The sequence below is a fragment of the Thunnus maccoyii genome, chromosome 12, assembly GCF_910596095.1.
Source record: "Thunnus maccoyii chromosome 12, fThuMac1.1, whole genome shotgun sequence".
In the NCBI taxonomy this organism is placed as follows: Eukaryota; Metazoa; Chordata; class Actinopteri; order Scombriformes; family Scombridae; genus Thunnus; species Thunnus maccoyii.
This window is the reverse complement of record NC_056544.1, coordinates 9,656,038-9,680,070: the sequence shown is the minus strand read 5'-3', so window position 1 is coordinate 9,680,070 and position 24,033 is coordinate 9,656,038. Positions and strand designations below refer to the sequence as shown.

At 40.7% G+C, this 24,033-nt stretch overlaps 1 protein-coding gene across 1 annotated transcript; it reads left to right on the top strand.

Annotated features, from left to right (window-relative positions):
* The first annotated feature begins 3,907 nt into the window (after positions 1 to 3,907).
* On the top strand, positions 3,908 to 23,809 carry LOC121907942 (BMP/retinoic acid-inducible neural-specific protein 3-like). Its single transcript, XM_042427513.1, has 8 exons — positions 3,908 to 6,118; positions 6,294 to 6,564; positions 10,667 to 10,863; positions 13,766 to 13,983; positions 17,742 to 17,847; positions 18,609 to 18,845; positions 20,337 to 20,559; positions 22,535 to 23,809. Exons 2-8 carry the CDS (start codon positions 6,326 to 6,328, stop codon positions 23,661 to 23,663), a joined length of 2,349 nt encoding a protein of 782 aa, XP_042283447.1. The 5' UTR covers positions 3,908 to 6,118; positions 6,294 to 6,325; the 3' UTR covers positions 23,664 to 23,809.
* Positions 23,810 to 24,033: the final 224 nt, after the last annotated feature.

The following is a 24,033-nucleotide window of genomic DNA, read 5'->3' as shown; positions in this document are numbered from 1 at the left end:
GACCCCTCCCCTTCCCCTCCCCTTCCAGGCATGTAGGAGAATCTACGGTGGCCACAAAACTTGCAAAAAACAGGAAAGGCCCTCTCTAGAGCCAATGTTTAGTTTGCCTGTTCTGGGCTACTAGCAACATGGCGGGCTCTGTGGAAGAGGACCCGCTTCCTATGTAGATATAAAGGGCTCATTCTAAGGTAATGAAAATACAACTATTCTTATTTTCAGGTGATTATACACTAATTACAACATACTTATGAATATTATATTTAATTTCTGCCAATATTTCTGCCAATAGATATTTCACCATTTGTTTTCTTGTAGAGAGTTAGATAAGAAAATTGATACCATGTCTCATATCTGTTTGATGAATATGAAGCTACAGCCAGCAGCTGGTTAGCTTAACTTAGCACAAAGACTGGCAGCAGATGGAAACAGCAAGCCTTGCTCTATCCAGTGGTTAAAAAATCTGCCAACATTCACTAATTAACACATTATATTTTATTCATTTAATGCACACAAAAAACAAATAGTAAAAAAACAGCACGTTGCGGTTTTATCAGAGGTTATGTGTGAATTACTCCTTGGCCATGTGCAGCATAACTTCCAGGAGTTCGAATATAACCCCACAGAAAACCACAAATTGACGTTATTACACTTACAGTTTTTATAGTGATTAAACAAATGACATATTTAGTTAAGATGAGATGTTAATTAGTGAGCTTTAGAAATAGGCATATTTTGTTACCTTTGGACAGAGCAAGGCTAGCTGTTTCCCCCTGTTTCCAGTCTTTATGCTAAGCTAAGCTAATCCACTGCTGGCAGTAGCAATTCTTTTAAGATTTAACTGACAGACATAGGAGTAGTATTGTTCTTTCATCTAATTCTTGGCAAGAAAGCAAATGTGAGTATTTCCCAAAATGTCAAACAGTTACTTTGATCTAATGTCACTTGTTTAAAGCTCTCACAATAGAAAAGGTTACCTCTGTATAATTAATTGTATTTATCCAAACAAAAACCAAACATATGAAATAAAATAAAAAAAATAATACAGGGAAAAAAATAAGCATATTAAATCATAATTTATTCAACACTAACAGGAATTCAGTGTAATATGTAAATAAACATGTTGCCTCTGTAGGAAGCTGATTTATCCATTCTGGGTTTGTTTGGTTTAGCAGCACATACTTAAAAATAATATTACAGGTTTATGAATAGTGCCACCTCTTTATGAGTGTCCTTATAAGCAATAGATTGAACGCTAGCACTTACTAACCAAGCGAGGCCGTGAAGTGCATATTTGCATATATGTGTAATGTCACTGAAATGCACCAATCATCTTTAAGTGCATTCATTAGCACTGCTATCATGAGGCTATTTAATGGACTGGAAAGTTGTTTCATTTCCTGAGTTTTGTTACTGTTTAGTTACCTTTTCTCTGCACAGATGTTTATGTCCTGTTGTGTGACAGGCTTTCAGTATTCCAGGTCAGCCCTCCAATGCTTCAGTATGACTCAAGAATGAAAGGGCATGTACAGGGAAGAAGCAAAAATAGCAGCTGGGCCACAGACGCCAAAGCTTTGACAAAGCCTCGGACATGTGTGTTCCCTGACCTGAATAACCAAGAGAGCCCCGGAGCACTCGACCAGGTGGACCCTAGACATGTTGGAGAATAGCGCTGTTTTTCTTTCTCATCCATCTGCACTTTTATTTGTTGTTTTTCTTATTCCACAACTGAGAAGCTGACACAATATTTTGCTCAATCACTGATTTATTAAAAAACAAATGGCAGTACAGTTATACAGCTAACTGGAAAACTAATCAAAACTGAATTCATTTATTTCAATACATCTAAGTGTTGAGACCATGTTTAATGTGCTGAAACGATTGCTAATGTGCCTCGGCCCCCTCACACTCACATGAAAGCGTGGGGGCATTTGCTGTTTCGTTTCCAAACATCTTTTCTGCAATGCCTGTCCAATTACTCACACTGGAGAGGTTTTGGTCCAATTGCTGTCTTCACTCCAGGGTTAAATGGAATTAGCGAAGCCGAGACCTCATCATCATCTATTCCATTTTGTTCGTACTTTCACATTCACCACCTGCCAAGTTACATCGCCATTCCATTTTGGAGAGACTTTCAGAGAACAATAGGCACACAGCATAAGTGTGGCCATGATCTGTTTTACACCGTGCTCATCAACTACATTTCATTCTCTCACAATAAAAGGTGCAGAAGAAGTAATTACTCAGTAAAAGACATTTGTAGTCAGGGGGAAGCTACAGCATGTTATCAGTCGGAACAGAAAGAATTGTGCGCAACTCTTTGGGAGATGCCAGAGCTCTTGAGCAAAATTAGTCATTTTTGTCATTTCAACAGAGATGATGCCAAGCACCACATGCACAAAGTCACAGACACACGGTCCTGCCTTGTGCCAAAGCCTTCATGTCACGTAAAGTGCGGTTGAACCTCTTTCCCAGCAACCCTTACTTCCTAATGCAGGAGGAAATCACAATGTCATTCCTGACTTGTGATTACATTGGCACATTGCATGTTACCGGGCCAGAGGCATTTGTGTTCAGGCACATTAACACCACTGCCATGTCAAGCCCTTTCACATCATCTTTCCTGGACAATTCTGAGTTTCGCCACCCTTTCGTCACCCTTTTGGCAAAGGTTGATTCAGCAGATGGTTGGGGCGCAAATGATCAAAATCAGCCACATTCGTCCTAAAGCTCAGCAGGCAGCTGAGGAGAGAAGAGGGAGAGCGTGAGGGAGGGGAAGAGAATGAGTCAAATGAGAGATGACAGAGAATTCAAATAGAGAGAAGAGGCAAAGACGCTGAAAGAGTGGGGTGTGGAGGAGAGAGAAGAGAGGCTGCTTGGTTAGGGTGGTGGAAGGGAATTTAGGGATGTCAGATGAGGAAACTGCAAGGATAGAGCGAGTGTGAGGAAAGCAAAGGAAGAACGAAACAGGGTGGGGAGGAGGGGAGGTGGGGGTGGAACTTTTCAATTACAGCACACACAGACAACAAAGACCCAGATTTCAAGAGACTATAACAGTCTGCAGCCCAGAGGGAAAAGCTCATTTAGCCTCCTTCATTTCGTCTTTCCTTTCTCCAAACAAATTACAAGTTGGAATATTTAATGCGTTCCTTTTGTTGCACACGCAAACGCAGGCTTTCCTATCATTACAGATGTCCCAAATGCCAAGATCAGCTACCTGGGGATGCAAATCCTCTTGTTGGAAGATTACAAGAAAAACTGCTTCCTGCATTAAATTCCTGCATTACATTTCAAAGTGAGTTGTTTCAGCTGATAGAGATGGTCCAGACATCTGTCAGCAGCAATGACAGTGACTACAGCTATTAAGGTTTTGAAGACGTGACCCTCATTATTGAATTGACTGCCTTAATTTGAGCTTGAAAAAGAAAAAAAAAAAGAAAAACGTTCCCTGGCATCCTTAGAGGTGCTTGCCAAATAACATTAAAGCAAAAAAGCAATCGATGGAGGCAGACTATTGATTCAACCAATCATGGATAACAGACACTCTCCTCACAGCCCATTTAACACAGGGAGGCCTTTGTCAATCAGGTTTTCAGTGTGAATGACGAGCATAGTGACAAGATGACTTGAAAGAGCGTAACAAAGCGCTCTCCTGGCAAACATAAAGTATAATGGAGTCAACATCAAACAACTTCTGCTCGGGAATTTAGCTTTTTTCATTGTTGTAGTCTCTGAAGACCAGACACAAGAGTCTAATTAGAGATTCATCTGCTATACCTGTCGACCCCCATCCCGCCACACAAAGACACACACACAGAACTACGTCCCAGCTATCTCCTCCTTCTTAATTTGAAGGCTTGTGGCAGCTAACTTTCCTCTTTCAGCTTTCACATGTCTGAAGATTCGTCAACTGTGTGTCAAGTAGGGTAGCTGTGATGTTGCTGCAAGGAAGGCGGGGGGCCGGGGTGGTTGAATCCAAATCAGCAACTATTCCTACATCTGTCTCACACATCACTGCCTGAAAAAAACGCCACTATAGTAAAGAGAATTCACACGAAAATGTTTGGAGCACTCACAGTTTATTTGGGTGAGTATTGTTAAATTGGAACACCTGGCAAATTGGGACAGTTAAGCTTTTCAATGAATACACAAAATAACCTAAAACCAATGCATTGCTGAAAAGGATAAGGAAGGTCCCATGGATATAACGTCATATAAGTGGGCGTGAAATCACGTGCAGTGACACTTGATTCCAGAATCACAACGGTAAGTGAAATAAAATCTAAAAACAAATATTCTGTTTCATTTCAATATATTTTGTAATGGGATGTAATTGTGTATCAAAATTACTATGAATCAATTCTATACTCCTTTCACCCTTTTGAAAAATGTAAATTTTGATAATGTCCCATTTTGCCAAATGCCTAAATGGGACAACCTGTTACTGTCAAAATGAGACACTGTTCTAAGTCATTTTGATAGGAAAAAATGTTTTTGAGGATCACAAAATACATGCTGTCTTGAAAGAAATCAATTTTCTAAACTGGATCAAATATAATTTATCTTAAACATGTTATCAGCTAGCTTGCTCAACCTAAGCTAAGAAGAGCTAGCATAGCTGTGTTTTAGCTAGCCTACTTAGAAAATATTGCCACACCAATAAAAGTGCTAGCTAGCTATACCTACCTATTTTACTCCCTCTCCTAACATGTATGTATTTTTATTATAAATCAATATTAAATTTACAAATATTTTTAATTTTTTTTTAAATTGTTTCACATAAGTATCACAATTGTGTGGATTTATTTTCATTATATGGTTATTTGAAGACATTAAAATGCTGAAATTACTTATCCACTCCCATTTTGCCAGTAGCACCTGTAAAAGGAGTAATCGATTCTGTGTACAATTATTCTTTATTTTTTCTTCTGTATATTGTCGTAAGGGGGTTAATATTTATAGCATTGTATAGAGTTGGGAGCTAAGACACTGGGATGATTCAGTTAATTGTTCCAGGATGCAAATTTTCAGAACGTGTCCCATTTTAACACTACTCACCCAGGTCAAACACTTCTTTTGCATAATTGTGACTTTTGGCATCCTTTTAAGACGGGGAAGCATATTTTTGTGCAAATTATTGTGCTTGAAGGTGGCAAACTGAGCGCACTCATGTGCTTGAATCATATCGCCCAAGAAACCTGTTTTTCTAATAATGGCCTGCAATTACTCTCACTGGTAAATCCAGCAATGTGCATTTCATCATAAGAAAGGTCAGTGTGGGCCGTTTAGTCATGCAAGCTCCAAGCTCTGAAACCGTGGCACAGGACAATAAAAGGGGAAAAAAACACTGAAATTAGCCTATTACCAAGCCCCTTTGAACACTTTTAATGTCACAGAGAGAGGAACACGCTGCCATGGCGAATAATGAGGAGGAATTATGTGAAGGTAGGCTAATGGTGAATGATGGAAGCAGCCCTGGTGCGCCATCATCACCATCCTCATCACCCTGCTGTCCTCAAAACTTGAGAACACTCAGACTGTATATATTACCTTCATCACGATGCACTTGGTCGCCCTCTTGCTATCTCACTTGGAAAAAAAGGGGGGGGGGAAGAAAAGCTCTCTGTGTTGAAGCAGCGGCTCATTCATTCACCAGCGCACACGGTAGAGGGGGGGAACAACAGCTGCAGCAGCAGCATACACGCAACATTTTATCAAGAATTTAGAGCAGGGAAAAAACACAGCAACTTTAAGGAGCATACAGTGCATCAGAAGGGCTTCACTGAGGATGGAGAAATCTATATTTTGCATTCAACCTCTGGAAATATCTGAGACCGCGCGGACAACCTGAGAATGAACTCCTCTGTGCTCGTGCCTCCACTGCTGCAACTTCTCACCGAGGAGCGGATGGATGCAGGGATGCTGGAGGATTGTGTGTTAAGATAAAGTTGTGCGAGAGCGCAAAATCAAGTTGGAGTGGAGTAGAAAGAAAAGACTCGTCACGAATTAATGGATTTTGTCGGATCACTGGACAGGAAAGGTTTTAATCGCAAGTCTCACAATATCGGAAGAGTTCACGTAATCTTGAGAGCGCATCGTTTGGTCCCAGTTGCAAAATTAGGTAAGTGTCTTTTTCAATCTAATATAACATTTTAATGTGCGTTTAGTCTATTTAACTCTGGAGTGCAAAACAAAAAAGGTACATTTTCACCCTCCAAATTAGCGCGACGCATGACTCTTTCATCCAAAAATGTGCGAAACTGTAAAAGTGTCTTACTGCTCTGTCCTCCTACCAGTCCAGAGAGAATGAGGTGTCGCTGGGTGAAGCATGAGCTGTCAGAGAATCAGTCATAAGCGGCTGTCTCTACTATGGGAGGGGGCAGCTCTCAGCCTCTGGCTCTGCTGCTGGACCTCCAGGGCCGCAGCCGCCGCCGGACAAGGCGACGGCGCCTCCGGCTCCCTGGACTGGCTGCTGTCGGATAAAGGGCCCTTCCACCAGTCCCTGGAGTTCACAGAGGCTGCGGAGAGGCACCAGCAGGGCTTCAGCACCAGATACAAGATCTACAGGTGAGACAGATAAGGAACTCTTTGCATGTGTGTGTGTGTATTCTACTCTATGTATTGTATGTGAAGTTTTTATGTATGATACTGCACGGTATTTATTGTATATTTTTCAGGGATGTGGGCTGTGAGTGTTTGCAGGTTCTCATTTCACCCAACATGCCACTGGATAATTTCTCTGATGAGCACTTTGAGCCAGAGAGGAACTAATCAGTGACAGCAGCTGCTGTAGTGTTTGGTATGAAAAACTGCGCACTCTCAGGATTGCCCTCACAGGCTATCACACCTGCACTGAATTAGATGCAACTGCTGATGAGCAAATCTGAAGAACTACTGTAGCGATACAAAATTCGCCCTTTGCTCCTGTCGTTAGTATTCTGACTGAAAACTGATCAGTCATCTGAATAATTGCGTCTAGGTGTGCATCATACTTTTTTTTTATTTCAGTCTCTTGTCTTGTTTCAAAATGACCTCTGCAGCAAGAGTTCCTGAATCTCATGACACCATGTGGTCCCTGAGCTGCATTTTTGTCTAAACCTTCCTCACAAGTAGTCTAACGGCTTGCAATAAATTCCTGTTTGTTGCTATGTTGCATCTGGTAGTATATCGATTGATACATTCAATCACTACATCTTTCAGTGTTTGAAGTTATGCCAATACAATATGACAAATTAGACATATTGGCAATTATGTTTACTAGTCATTGTCTGTTTATATTTTGTCACTGTACCTGCAGTCTCTGTGCTATGGTTGTCGATGCTTCAGGCCCACTATGATTCCTTTCTGTGCTGGATATTTCCAAGGCTTTACTAAAGTGAAAAATACTTTATGGTGTGCATCTAGTGTATAAATCAAGTGGTCCATTATCTCTTCTCAGGAATCTTTTAGGCTATGGTGTTTATCTCTCAGAGACACTTGCATTTTTTTCAATAGAAATACTGCATAAATATCCCAGTCCCCTGACTTGAGCCCTTTTCTTTTCCAAACCTGTGCCTTAAATAATGAAAATCATTGAAAGTGACAAAGAGGCGGACAGCTTGGACTGTCGAGGGTGGCCACCATCTGTATTGGCTGGCTGACATCTCAAAGGTAACTGAAAGGTCTTTCAGCCTGAAGCAGTCGATCCTGCGACCTATAAACTGCCTGCTCACATTTCTAACCTGGAGGCTGTTTTAAGGATTAGGGATTAAGGATTTTAAGGATAAGTCCAAAATAAGGCCCAACCAAGGTTAAAAAGATACCTGCTGTATTAAGATGATAACTGACAGGAGAGTATACTTGAACCAGTCGTCAGTTCCTGTTCTTCATTTGTATTTAATGTCTTGTAGAGATAATATAAGGGGAAAAAAAGATGTGCAAACACTGGAGGCATTTATTCTTCAAAATATTTCACAAATATATTTTACACAAAGTCCCCACAGAGTTGCAGATGTTCCATATTTTTCTATGTGTCAAGCATGGGGGTCTAAACTACTGTTCTACCTTTGTGACCTCTGTAATAGCAGAAACACCACTATCATCTCATGTTGTCAGTCATACAGCAACATGCAATTAAGCTGTCCATTTGCTCTCCAAGTCTGCTCCTTTTACAGTCATTTCCCCTGCAAGGAGTTGTTTTCATCACTATTGATTGTTACAGTACATACAGTAATCCTTCATGTTTAGATATCTGATTACATTCTTACAGCAAACTCCCCTCTGTTAGCCATAATGTGCATGCTGATGGAATAGCTGTAGGCTAAACCCCGGGCTGGATCTACAACGCCCATCTGTCCACCAGGGACAGACACTCAGCCTGTCCCCTAGTTATTATGATTGGCTGTAATGACACACTCCACAGTGTCCCGGTTCCCCAATTATTTCTCTGCCGATTATTTTTCTCATGGCAGTGATTTGATTGCCTCCCAGAAGGAGAGGGAGGTACACAGAGCAGTAGGCAGCACTGTGGAAGAGGTAGACATTAGCTGATGCTATGAACAGAGGGAGAAACAGAGGGACAGTGGCGGTATGTCCCAGTCGGTTTGTGAATAACTAAGTTCACCAAGATGTTTGTTCAAAGGGCACGAGGTAATAAATGATGGCAGCTGATGATGTCAGACATTATTTTAGTGTTGTGTTGTTCTGTTGCTGTTTGAGTTGCAGCTTTACATCAGAGTAAGTTGTGTTTTACACATGCAGGAGTTATTTAAAGCTGTGACAAGCTTGTGCAGGCAACAGTAGGCCCTACAGTGTAACAGCTATTCCCAACCTGGGATACTTGTATCCCAGGGGATAACTCTGCAGTTTCCAGAGGATGTGTGGAAAGATTGTGGAGTATATATATTTAAATATCCACATATTTGTGTTGAGGAGGAAAATAAACACCCAAATATGATTAAAAATTGGTGTGATGCGGACCATTAGTATATTTACCGTCACATTTACCAATAACCCTCCAGCTATGACAGCTACGACTGCACAGATATCTTTCCAACCAACCACACATTTGAAGAGGTGCTGTGATGATATCAAAGCCATGGTCAATATTTTAGAAATGCTGAGGTCATAGGTTGTCTAATCCCACACATATCCAGTCTTTTTGCTAAGTGGTTGCTGCCTTTATCATCACGCTTACGGTACAGACATAAAGGTCTTCTCATATAGCTTTTGTTAAAAAAGGAAATAAGCATACCCATGTATGTCCCAAAAAACTAAAATTACTGTCTCAGAACTTTGTATTTCCCCTATTTTCTCTCCAGGAAACATCCAGTGAAAATCACCAGGAAATTGCAGACCTATTAAAACAATACATTTTATTTTCCTACATGGACATGCTGTTTGAAAGCCCTCTCTACGATGCCAGGAATAAAATATTTAGTGGAAAAGTTCTTGAATCAGTCCAAAGAAATGTGTATGTTTTTAACTGTAGAATGTAAACTCCTCTTTGATTTCCATAAACCTTCACATTCTCAGAAAAATTACAGAAGATGTGACCTCAGTGTCCTCAATGGTAGCTATGAGTCTTTAGCTGTGATTGATAGTGCATGTAAACCAGTTAGCAAGCAAGGGGAGATGTCGAAATGGAAAGGTTAAATGGTTGAAATGTTCAGTTTCCACAAATCCAAAGTGATACTGTAGTAGTACAAATGCAAACTTCACTGAACCCACTGATAGAAGAAAATGAGATCAAACCAGCGACAATTCCACACAGCACAACTATGTCTTTAATAACGGAATTGTAGTAAGTGTCCACTTTTGTGTTAAATAACCAAAACACGAAAGTTCCAAATTAATTTAAAATGAACACATTTTGAATATGTCATGATGGTGTACTTGAGCTCATCCGAAAAAGCTGTGGGGATTTGGGAGACAAAAAAGGATGATAACAACCATAGTCTGTATATAAAGATGGACGTAGCGAGGTGTGATGTCATCCATTGGTATGCATTGGAGCCAGTTTGAAGTGCGCACTTGGGCTTTAGCTACAGCTAAATTGTGCTAACAAGGCAAGTATTGCAATCGAGTTACATTAAATTTACTGAAACATTGCAACAATAGTCCGACTCAGTACAAGAACCAGAGCTGGGGCGAGCAGCGGGTGAGCAAACTGTCACAGCTGTGAATCAACACCCACACAGCAGACATCAAAGCTACTATAAGTCTTCAAATCTTATTAATGAAGCAATAATTTCCAAAATGACCACCAGCACACTTATTAGAGGGCCTGAATTTAGCGTATGAGACCATAATCACTCATTGAAAATAATGACTGACTTAGTATTTCTAGAGAGAAATTGATGTTTTTTGAATGGGAGTCCATTGGAGCCAGGGATTTTTTGGGTCCAGCATCTAGGGACTGTCAGTGGCATTGCACTTTAAGGTACTTCCACATTGGCCTCAGCCTCAAACCATGGTAGTTGGCGTTACTACTGACCTATAAAATACACTTAAGGTAATTCCCAGAGAAGAAGTGTAAGTGAAAATCTAAAAGTGCCACAATGAATGTAATCAAACCTAATGCTTTGCTTGTTAAACCGCAGCCTGGGGCCTCACTGTATGCACCACTAAAGGGCACGGCCAAGTGAGCAAATGTCTGTGTGTGTGTATGTGTGTGTTATTGTGTTTCCAGGGAGTTTGGTCGATGGAAGGTCAACAGCCTGGCGGTGGAGAAACGAGACGGTGGCAGCGGCGGCCTGGCTCTGCCCCTCGACCCCGACTTCATGCACACCATCCGCCAGCTGGGGAGGCGGCCAACCCTCCAGATGATTACAGAGAGTCTAATCAAGAAATATGGCACCCACCTCCTCCTCTCCGCCGCTCTGGGAGGTACAGTCGAGAATGCAGAGCTTCAAAGCGAGCTTCATTCACAAAGGCTCTAATGTGATTTTATTTTTCAGCATATGGGGCACCAATTTTACCGTCTGTTGCTTTCTAAACAACAAAGCATATAATAATTTTTCTGGATCAGTGTTTTTGGCTCAGAAAAAAACATCAAATCGTTCTGGTTTAGTGTACAAAAATAAATTGGAGAGGGAAGTGAAAGAAAGATTTAATATTTTTGTTTGTCCATCAAAACAGTATGATTCCCCAAACGGAGCATCATCACTGCTGTACAAACCTGTCATTTACTGTATATATGATTGGCTTATCTTCTTTTTCTTTAAAAAATCATTATCATAAAGCATACTTTATTAGAATAAGTGAAAGTGCGGGTTTGAAAACTGTCTGCTGTAAGTAAATAACACAGATATGAAGGAATTATCCAAGTGCAAATTTTGTTGAAACATTGGCGATGTACCTAGCAATCCAGGATTATTCTGATGTTTGGTTTGCTTTTATCTTATCCTTACAAATACAGTAACTGGCCAAAAATCAACAGCAAACATACGGTTTGGCTGTCAGTATCTCAAAACTGAAGACAAAGCAGTTCTTTATTGTCTCACCATTTCATACCAATGTTTAAAAATCTCTCAGGCAATAATCCATCATAGAAAAGACAAATATACAATTGTCCCCTCTGAGAGTGGACTCAGTGGACCACAGTGTAATGCAGACATTTTGAGTACACATGGAATAAGCAATCACATGGAATAATTTTTTATGACCTTGAATGACTGTAGCTGATCTTGTAGGTGATAGAGGTGACACAGACGGAAGTAGATGTCTGTTACAGCCAGAAGTCTTGAACAGGAAATGTTTATGCTTGATTGGCAAATTACCTCTAGTAGCTATTTGAGTGATGACTCCTGTTTGTCAGGGACAAAAACGGGAGTAGAGTGACAAGCTGCAAAACTGTAGAAAGAAGATCAGGGTTATTGGATGAGTACACAAAGAGTGTGGCAAGGACACAAGAGACTGCTGTTCATTTCCAGGTTTTGGTACCTTCATATGTAAAGGTTTTTTGAACGCCGATAAAGGCATCAGATCAGAAAACATATGTATTGTTTTGGAAGGTGGTGACAAATGAAGGATTCTATCGTTTAGTGTAGAGGACTTGTGCCTTTCGTAATGGAACACCATCATAACACAGCTGTCTGGCTAGCTGACAAAAATTAAATTAGCCACAAGCAAAAATAAAATGACACACAATTGGCTTCAGCAACGGTTGCAGCATAGAATGTGTATAAAGATGGATGGAGCAAGGTGTGATGTCACCCAGTGGCATTGTACTTTCAGGTACTTCTGCATTGGCTTCAGGCTCGAGTTGCAGCCACTCTTCAGATGTCCTTTCTTCGATATTTATTCTGGTGTTCAAACTCGGTAGCTTTGGATTGGTAGAATGAACTTAACATTTCTTTAGCAGGAGTTTTGTTGTTGAAACCAAATTATATGTGGAATGAAAGGAGGAAGAGCGGAAATTTGATTCCCTGCATGACTGATGTCTTATTTCTACAAAATATTTCAGGTATTTGTCTGGACATATTGTTTATCCCTATATTTGTACAATTGCAGCTGCAAGCACAGAGCGACGCTCCATAGTGAAGTGTCAGTGGGAGCAGAGGGCCTCTGAGACATGTCCACAGACGTGTATAGAAAATGGCTGTGACAGGTTGTTTAAATATGAATTTTTTTCATGAAGGAATATCTACTGTCAACATGCTCTGTACTTCAGATTACATCCTCCTCTCAAAATTCAAAAATGTTTGTCTTTTGACTGAAATCTCACACACACTGGCTGTATTTTCCTAGAGCCATATTTTAGCCTTTTGAGAAATAAATGGATTCATCATGATCTGTTAGTCACAGGTTGGACACTATGTTGTTGCTTTTGCTTTTTACACCTGCAAATATAATAACTGAGCTGAACGTAACAATTTACACTTGTTCTCTTGGACGTGCTGAAAGGGATTTTGAGAAATGTGAAACACCAACTATTACAATAGAAGTCGATGAGGCAAGCTGAAAAAAAAGTAAATCACAAATTTCTTCATACAAAAACACTCTTGGAGTATATTCAAGAGTTTTCAAGGGTAAGATTTAACAGATCAAACCAACCCAGTCACCAAAATAAAACATTGGCATTGTACGTTTCTGCAAACCACAGATATGTTGAAACTCTATTTTTCAATTGCTTTTTGCATGTCATTTAAAATCGCATTAAAAGCGCCCATTATTAGTTGAATAATTATGTTTTATGTTGTGACAACGCTGTGGTTAAGGTCTGGTTAGGTTTAGGCACAAAAACCACTTGGTTAGGGTTACGGAAAGATCATGGTTTGGGTTAAAATAATGGGTTTTGTTGCCAGAAAAACGACTGCAAATGTCCCGACGTCAGTTGAAACGGGAAGCGAGCAGTGGTCTCGAACAGTCGTCTCTGCTGCTTTGATGGTTTTGCAACTCTTTGCCATGCTGCTTTTTATATTAGTCATGTAATAATTGTAATTGTTAGAAATGATTCTGCATGTAGAAATTACGTCTCCTAGAAAAGGAGTGCTAAGATCTGTTTTGTTTTTGACGTAATTTTTGTCCAGTATAATTAAGATAATTAAAATAATTAAGGGAACTTGATCAATGATCTTGAATTAGCTCTCTGTTCCTGAGGAGTTTAATAGATGCAGAGACCTTGTCTGTGCCTTTTCCCCCAATCATCCAAACCATCAGTTCCCCCACAGCACTTAATCACTACTGCACTTTTCTATCTGATCTGAAAAGATACTAATGAAAGGTGATTAGTGCTGCTCTGTCAGAGCTAATGAAGCTCTTGCTCGCTCTGCCTGACTGCCACCAGGGGAGGAGTCTTTGACTATATTTGTGGACAAGAGGAAGCTCAGCCAGGAGTCTTCGCCCTCGGGGGCGGAGGGCAGCCGTAGCAGCAACAGGAACTCCAGTACTACCGGGCCAGTGACCCTGGAGGCCCTCCACCAGCTGGCAGCTTCCTACTTCACCGACAGAGAAAGCACCCTGCGCAGGCTGCACCACCTCCAGATCGCATCCACTGCCATACGGGTACGTGGAAGTCTAGAAAACTGCAAATACACCAGCAGTCTGTTGGAAGATGAACCACATACTCACCACCTAAAGACAGCTGTGTTGTCCATCTGGCTTGTGGTTTGTTAGCCTCCAGATTGTTGCAGATTGTGCATTTAGTTGGACTGGCTTTTGGTTCAGCTGAAGTTACTGAACATGTATGAGTGACTTGTTCAGTCTTCAGGTGACAAAAATCATTTCAGTCTTGATCAGTAAATAGATACATACATGCATGTATATTTCTGTATTTATTGTTTTTACTGACTGAGATCAGTGGTGGAAGGAGTACTCAGATCATTTACCTAGATAAAAGTAGCACTACCACATAATAACAATACTCCATTACAAGTAAAAGTCTTGCATTCGAAATGTTATATTTTGGGAAATATGTTTATTTGTGTTCTGGTGGAGAGTTAAATGGGAAGATTTATATTACTCTCATGTCTGTACACTAAATATGAAGATACTGTAAGCATATTCAGCTTTAGAGGTAACGACACTTCTAAAGCTTGCTAATAAACCAGTAAATTCATTTGTTCAGTCCGTATAAAAACTGAAAATTAAAAATGACAATTCACTGTTTGCCTGGCAGCTGCTCAGAGCCAAGAAATGGTTCAGCACATAAACCCCCTGTAAGACAGTTAATCTTTTTTTACATGTCAGTTTTTGTTAGGATTGAACAAATGAGATATAACATGTTAATTAGTGAGCTTTAGAGGCACTGATAGACGGATTTTGTAATTGTTCAGCTAACTAACTATAACTAACTATGCCAGAAATAGAATAAGCGTATTTTCCATAATGCCAAACTATTCCTTTTAGTAAAATTACAGAAGTATTAGCAACAAAATGTAATTACACCTGCATTAATTGATTTTTGTGGCCACTTGGGAGCAGCACAACAAGCTGACATTATCATCAACTGATAAAGGTGATATAAAGGTGAAGGCAAACAACTGCTTATTTATACATCCAGTACACACAGAGCAACATTAGCGTTTATTTTAGAGTTGAATTTGTCTCCACTTGATGAATATAAGTCCAATATTCAGTCTAGCTCTGTTTTGGTTTCCACCAATCCCGGATGGAAATATCCGCCTGCTAAATGCTCCACTACCATCATCGTCTAGTCACTAACTTTCTATGCCCATCGTTTGGTGCCAGTGTGTCGGTTTAACTGGTTGTTTAATTAACTGGTGATATTCCCCTGCATCAGGCTGTGGTAGGTGACTGTGTCATTGCCTGTTCAAAACACTGCAAACATCAGCAATGTTAAGTCATTTACAAAATGTTCCTGTTGCCAGTCATATATTTCATCATTAATCTGATGTCTAGTCGACTTGATAACTGTTTATACTTTCATACAGCATATAAGTGAAACATACAGTCTGAGCTGTTAAGCTTGAATGTGTGTGTGGAGTTTGCTGCTAGCTGTTTTAGCTGTGGCAAGTTGTGATAGCGTTACGCCTAGATGTACCATCGATCATGTTTTATATTAAAGGCTACAGACATTTATCTCTCTCATCACAATGCTTACACTATTCAGCACATCACGCAAGGGAATATCATAAGTTAATTCAAACTCCAGTTAGACCACCATTAATGTTTTTCTACACCACAGCTGGCATGTTGCCTGTGTTAAGGATTTGATTTTTGTGTGGTCTAAATGACACAAGGTAGAAAATGCAGCCAGTATTTTTAGAAAATATAGTAACGCTTGATATTGTATGGCTACAATAAATAGTTACACAATTCAATCACATTTAGGTGCATTCAGGTTTTATAATTGTGAAGTGTTTATGTGACTGTCTCCTCTCTTTCCTCAATGTCTCTGTGGCATACTGTTAGTTGGGAAGGCATCAGCAGAAACCTTATAGTTGTAGCGATCAGCAGTTCAACTCCAGCATGGGTTGTTTTATGTGACCAGACAGCAAATAAAAATGAAAAAAAATTTGTAGTGAAGAGGTCTAATATTTTCATGTACTTCTGTCAACACCAAAATTAATGTCTCAAAAGACACCTACAAATTAATGTGATAGAGAAGCAAAGTAATCGGAATGTTTATTTCCTGGTTTCAGTCAACATGGGGTCCTCAAAAGCCACACTTGCAAAACATCTGCCTCCATCACCAGTTAATTCAACCACCACTTAAACCGACACACCGGGCAGGTAACACGCAGTGGGTTTTATAACAATCCACTATATTTTGTGAGCTTTTAAATAAATGTAACAGAGAAAAGTCAAATGGAAATACCTCTAGTACTTTACTTACTGTTACTTTCCACCACTGACATGCATGTATAGAGCAAAGTTTTAATTCATGACACTTATGTAGCTCAACCTGCAGATAACAAGCACTTGCAAATCCCTTAATGCCAGCTCAGGGTATTTATTTCCATAACATATTTAATCAGGTAGGATTAAGTACAAATGCTTATTTACAGAGTTGGCCTGACAAGAGGAATTTACCTATTGTGACTGCAGGGGTTCTGCAAGACTGTCAAATCTGTCTCTCCTTTTTGTTTTATCTCTCTTCAGCATGTAGTTTATTATCACAGAAAACACATGTGTGCAAAGGGAATTGGGAACAAGCATTTCATTTGATGTTTAGTCCTATAACTTTTACAGTGTGACGGTCAAATTCATTATAGACAAATGGACTGACTGTTTTCAAGCAGTAGAGAACAATACTGCAAGATACAAGGTTTATATCTGCTCCCCAACATCGACTCCCCGGTGGGAAGCTTTAAACAGGAGAGTGAGGAAGCAGAACAGAGCAGCAGTTGTGCGTCCTGAACTATAAAACACCAATCATCCATTTTATCATCTGAAGTGGCTATTAGAGTGTACACATTAATCAGCCTGAGGGGCAAACGTAGATGCTAAAGTGAGTAGCCACTGATGAAGACAAGTGCCCTCCCGAACTGAGAATGTGTTCTTATGGTTATGCATCAGCTTGATGGATTAGAGATATCATTCCATTCATTTCCAGCCAGGCTGACTTCCATTCATTTGCCACTTTGCAGCGTGTGGAGTTCTGGTAGATTGAAGATCAGAGGAAGAGAGGGAGAGGGAGATGGATACTACATTTTATGGGGCATGTAAAGCAGCACCTGCACTACATGGCCATTAATTAAAATCACATATGGTATTGGGGATCCAGTGAGAAATGTTAGGATGGATTTTGAGCATAAATTTATGGTAATACGCTGTAAGTTATGTGTTTTTGTGTTTCAGCCCTTTGGAATTTCTAACTTTTAACATCAAGATGAATTACTGTTGGAAATTATGTAAGCAGAGAAGTGAATCAGTTTTCAGTCAGAGGGAAGTTGATTTCTTCTCTCAGATCAGAACAAATTATTCTGTCTGAGGACAGAAAGCTTTCTAATTGAAGACCTTTTCAGTATTACTTCACAGTGACTCATTGCATTCAAAATTCATTTGAGGCATGGAGGGCCTTTGAAGAGGCTTTTTATGTTCTTTTGACCTTCTTTAAAAAAAAAAAACATACAAACAGAATGTGTCAATATATGCAGGACATGTCAAAGTGATGTGACTACACTAAGATTATCCACTGTCTGTTCTCTGTATTTAATGTCAGGGAAAAACATCAAAACTCAAGAGAAGACACAGCCAACTCAACTTTCTGACAACTACCACTAAACCTACATAATAGAAGGACAAAAAAAGACACAATCACAACACAGAAGATTCATGTTTTCTCTATATTTTTGCAGGTGACTGAAACCAGAACTGGGCCTCTCGGATGCAGCAACTATGACAATCTGGACACAGTCAGCTCTGTACTGGTTCACAGTCCAGAGAACAAGGTTCAACTACAAGGTAACATGATGCTCCCGAACTCATAAGTAGTGACATCGCTGTGTTTTTGTGGTGTCCAATCTCTGTATTTCTCATAACAGGCTGTTGAGGTTGACAAAGATTTATAGAAAATTTGTTTTTTTTTTTCGTTTTGTTTTTTTATTTTGGTTGGTCTTTAAGATATACATCTGAAACTAATCTAATCACAGAAATGTGTGAGTTCTTCTCTCAACTCTATCCAATGTACACACTCAGCCTCAAGTCATTTGTTCACTATTAAAATAATTCTTATATGGTTTCATTCTTTTAAAAGCTAAGTTGTTTCCTAAAACAGCTGTAGGTTTCAGCAAATGTTACTGAAACAGGAGGAAATAGTGCATTTGTTGGGGACTATTTTCAGACACATTTGTTGCATTATAGTGAGTATTTCTGGCAGCAGGATGGTGTATGTGGAATCGACTCAAAATAAACTATAGTGCCCATGTTAATCCTAATGAAGGAACATGTCACCCAGTGCAACAGTGTGGCTCACTGATGTGTTTAAATAGTTTTTGGAGCTCTATGGCACAGAGGAGTAGGCCATATTAGGCATGGTCTACACTGAAAGTACTTGTTAGTAGGATCAGTTCATTGTTGGTTTGGGTCTTTACATGGGATTTGTTGAGAATATCATCTGTGATGTTTGTAAGACTAGTATAATAATATTCCTCTTTTAAAATGTATTTTTAACAATTTTTCACTTGACACCAGCCCATCTACATCCTGTCTGTCACGCTCCACAGGGCTGCAGGTCATCCTCCCAGGCTACTTGCAGAACCGGTTCATTCAGGCTGCTCTTAACTACATTGGCTGTAAATCTGAGGGTCAGTTTGTGTGCCAAAACAATGACTGCTGGTGTGAGTGTAGCGTGGACTTCCCTCAGTGCAACTGTCCTCACACAGACCTGGACACTCTGGAAAACAACCTGCTGCGCATCAGAGATGCCTGGAGGCAGACCCACCAGGAGTTTGAGGAATCTGGTGAGTCAGGAATTTTTAGAAATAAAAAAACAGACAGGTGGAACTTCAGCTTTTGAAGCTGGTCTCAAAATTCTGAACTTCAGGATACAGGCTATTTTTCACTATAAAAGACTAAACTTGAACTAAGATTTAAGAACTAACACTGACAACATTGTTTCTGTTCTAAATTCATGCTGGGCTGTCAAACACTGCCAGGCACTGAATCAAGAAACCTGTCAGTCAAAGTGTCAGATCAAATGATGGTTCTGTTGCTCTCCAGATGCTCATGGCTGCGGTGTGTGAAAATACACACAGACTTTTAAAAAAGTCCATCTGTTCTTGCCAAAGTGCAGCTGAGACTCACTAAAGAAAAAGATGAATTAATGTCATGACCTCACCATTACAGTTAGAACATCACTAAGCTCATCATCCAGGTTGGTTAATGTAACCGTGCACCACTGTAGAGTTCTTTTATTGATTGGGTGACATCGACCCAAAGGTCTGGTGTATAAGAGCACATTGTGTTTTCTTCATTCAGGGCTTCTACAGTCATTTCCACCAGCTCTACGCACTGCAGATAGTCCGCTACACAAATGAATGAACCAGCAATCACACAAAGCGTGGCCTGAGTCCAAGCACCTAATAATGATTTATTATATTAATTTTGAGACAGTGCTATAATTACCATAAACACACCATACTATTGCTAAGGAGATTATTAGCCTCAACTGGCATTTAAACAGCATTTTAAATGGATATTTGCAGCAACCTGCTGTTGGAGGAAATAAAGCCGAGGTTATACAACTTTATCATTATAGTATCATGGTAAGATGCATTGATCTGTTTTATAAAAGCAACACAAAGTAGAGCACTTTTTTTTTTTATACTGTGTGGGCTCTGGTATGTGTCTGTTTTTGGATTTTATATTAAGCGTGTTTCTGAATTGAAAAGAACATATAGAGAAAGTGACAAAGATTGCACTGCTGTGATGTGTGCACCTGTATTCAAATAATTTGTACGGAGAGGTGAAATGCAGATACATCACAGCTGAAAAAAGTTTCCACCGGCACCGAAAAGTGTCAAGAAACTTTTCAGAAACACGTCACTTTTTTGTCATGTTTGACACAAGTCATTACTCTTACTATGGCAGCCCGCCTCACAAACAGCAATTTTGCTTTCATTGTCAGTCATGTCTAATTAGAGACCAGTTGCTTTGAAGGTGTACAGTGCTGCATGCTGACAACAGGTGGTAATTAACATATATTTTTGCACAGGCACAAAATATGAAAGGGGTTTGTTCTCTGCCATGCTGATGAGATCAGCAATCCCCCATCCAAAGAAATCTAAATAACAAAACATAGTTTCCTGGCTTGTTGTAGCTGTTATTTCTTCTCTTGAGCTGTTTGCTTTTCTGGGACAAACAATGAAGAGTAGACAATTTTTTGAATATTGTTACCCAGCGGCTCATAGCCACCGGCTGAGTTTACTTATTCATGTTCTTCTTCCTACCAGAGGAGTTCCAAAGCTTTGTTGGGAAACTGCCAACCCATTACGCTGTAAACACATCTGTCGTGGAGCATTTGTGGAGGACGGATGCCAGCCTGCTCCAGCGCTACAGGCAGCTGGAGACCAGCAGCAACCAGCTTTTCACCAAAACTCGCCGCACTGCTAACAAGCTCTTCAACCTGAGCAAAAGGTGCCGAAAACAGCCCAAAATAGTCCTGCAAAGGCCGAGGTAAGAAGCAAGACCAGAATAAGAGGGAGGAATATTTATACTACAGCCTGTTAATCCAAGGTGCTCCCCAAAACGTATAATTATGAAAATGATTTATGCACCAGGCGCTGGGAGAAAGCAGCGGAGCGAGACGGTACTTATTAGAACACACTTGAGGAAAAGTAGTTTTGGAGTGAGGTGAAAAGTGCTGACAGGAGCAGAGCTGCTTCTCTGTCCCAGCGGGGAAAAGACGAACAGGATCATGTTTGGCCAAACAGACACGTTTCACTGTCGCGCCAAAACTGCATTGCAATCAATCCTGCGTTTAGAAATTGCTCATATAATAATCCGTGTATTTTAACCACGTCCAGGAATTTTAGCTGCTGTGGACAGTTATACACGACTGCTTTGCTTATATATATTCCAGTATTTTTTACTGTTACAGCTGCTGTTTCAGCAGCACTCCCACCTGGACGCACTATCTCAGCAGCCTATCAGAGACCACTGTGGTCATAACGTGAGTCAGATTTATGTCTCTCTCATGAACACTCTTGATAGCTATTTCTGGCAGGGAAATTAACTACATGACACAATCCATCAGCTTACTAGTCAAATGCAGGCACTGCCTCCTCAATCTAGAGGGGTGACAAATTAAAGGAAAAACCTGAATAAATGAGTGGGGAAACATAACAAATGCAGATGCTTCCACACAGGTGCACTGCATGGTACAATTAAGCAATGAAGATCCAATCATGCTCTGTGGCATATATAAAAATGCTGAGCAGGCCTGCTTGATTCTGATTTTGTATCAAGACAGCAAGAGGAAAAGATAGAAGTGACTTTGAAAGAGGGTTCATTTTTGGTGCACAGATGGCAGGAGCTTCAGTCACAAAGACTGCTCAGCTGGCTGGTGTTTCAATAGGAACAGTGACTGAAGTGACATCTGCATTTAGATCTATGGGAAGGACATCAGTAAATAGGGTCAGAAATTGTGGTCGACAGCATACAGTTGATTACCTTGATGCTTGTGCATTAGTGCAACATGTAAGGAAAAACAGAAGAGCAACTCTTCCTCAGGTGACTGAGAATGTCAACGCAGGACGTGATCAGACTGTCAGCAAGAACAGTCTGTCAACAGTTACATAGAGAGGGATGTTATAGTAGGGTTGCAGTGCATAAACCTCTCATTACAAAGATGAATGCACATTTGAGAGTTCAGTGGTGCATAAACCATAGACACTGGTCTACAGAGATGTGGAAAAAAGTGATATGGTCAGATGAGTCATCCTTCACCATATACTCGACAAGTGGGCGAGTGCATGTGTGTTGTGCACCAAGAGAACAGTACAGGCCCAAATGCTTAACCCCTCTAGTGAGGGGATCCGGTGGCTCTGTTATGCTGTTATGCTTTCCTTTAATTTGTCACCCATCTTTACAATCCAATTATACTCCTTTATCGCACCCATTCTTCTTGTAAAAAATAAATTCAATATGGTTTAGGGTTACTTGGTAAGTCAGCTTTTTATTTTTCACATCCCTGAGAAACAAAACATTCGTTTTTTATTCACTTTCTTATTTATTTTCTTATTCAAAATGTAAGTATCTATAATGGAGTATACACTTGAAAGATAGAGCTATGAGACATTAAGAGTATGTATGGGGTTGTGCATTTTTGTGTGTGAAATCACCACCCATCTACACCTCCAAAGGGAAATTCAGTTGATAAAAATATTCATTTTGATCTGTTTTTTTCTTGTGTAAGACCAGCTAAGTCTCAGTTTTGGTTTTTGCTGCACATCAAAACAACACATATATTTTTGTGAAAGGCAGGATGAATCTCCTTGGCAAATCCTTTCCTTCATTTCCTAATCACAAATCATGCAAAAGATACAAAGTGACAAATATAAAAGAGATATCCTGTAATAGCCAATACAGCAGTGAACAGTAGTATCTCCAAACCTGAGGTGTCTTAACACAACTGTTGTCTCTCTCTCAGGCCTCTGCACTTCTGGCTGAGCTACGCCCTCTCCATTTTGTACTGCAGCGAGAACAACCATGTTGGTGTTTACAATGACGAGAGCCACAGCTGCTCCTGCCCTTACAGCCATCCGCCTTGCCAGGGCCTCGTTCCCTGCTCCGTGGGCGAAGGTCCCCGCTGTGCGTCTTGTTCCTCAGAGAACCGCACACGATGCTCCAGCTGCAACCCCAGCTTCACTCTGACCCAGGGAGCCTGCCGACCTGCTGTGCCAGACCCCACAGACCCCTATCTGGGCTTGGAGAGTGACCGAGACCTGCAGGACCTGGAGCTGCGCTACCTGCTTCAGCGGCGCGACTCGCGCATCGCTCTGCATGCTGTGTTTGTGAGCAATGACGTGCGAGTGAACACTTGGTTCGACCCGTCCTGGAGGAAACGAATGCTGCTTACCCTCAAGAGCAACCGGGTGAAGTCCAACCGTGTTCATATGCTCCTTGGACTTGCCCTACAGTTTTGCCTCACCAGGAACAGCACTCTGGAGCCGGCATTGTCTGTATTTGTCAATCCCTTTGGGGGCAGCCATTCAGAGAGCTGGACCATGCCTATAGGTCAGCATGGATACCCGGACTGGGAGCGGACCAAGCTGGATATCCCTTTGGACTGCTATAACTGGACGTTGTCTCTGGGAAACAGATGGAAGAGCTTTTTTGAGACAGTTCATTTCTACCTGAGGAGCCGTATCAGGGAGGGAGTGACAGGAGGAAACAAGAACTCTACATTGTACTATGAGCCTTTAGAGGCGACAGAGCCGTCCAACAACATCGGCTACATGAAAGTGAACAGCATACAGCTGTTCGGATACAGCGTGCACTTTGACCCTGAGGCAATCCAAGACCTGATTCTGCAGATAGACTACCCGTACACTCAGGGATCACAGGACTCGGCCCTGCTGCAGCTGGTGGAGCTGCGCTACAGGGTGAACCGCCTCTCGCCTCCAGGGGCCCCACACGTGGATCTGTTCGCCTGTCTTCTCCGCCACAGACTCAAACTGTCCAGTGCAGACGTGACCAGGATACTCACTGCCCTTCAAGCTTTCAGTGCCAGACAACCAAACTACGTGGAGTACGAGGCAAATAAACTATGTAGTTAATGGCTCCCATTTGATGTTTTGTATTTCCTTGCCACAGACAGGTCTGTATCCTTGTCAGCTGGATCCATTTGTGTCAAGTGAGTGGTATATTGTTCAAGGCTTTGTTGTACATACACTATGTGCAATTAAATTTGATGTTTCTATAATTTCAGTGTAGTTTTATGGATTAAAACCCCTGAAAACATGGTTTCAAATCTTAAGTATTTCTCAACATGAGAAAACAATGACAAAAATGTGAAATATCCAAGGCAAAAAAAGCAACAATCAAAATTAAAGTCTGGGGAAACACATCTTTAATTATTATTCTGAGGTTAAAAACCCAGCTAATCTAATTCATCAGGACTGCATGGGTGTGGTTTGATCAGATTTG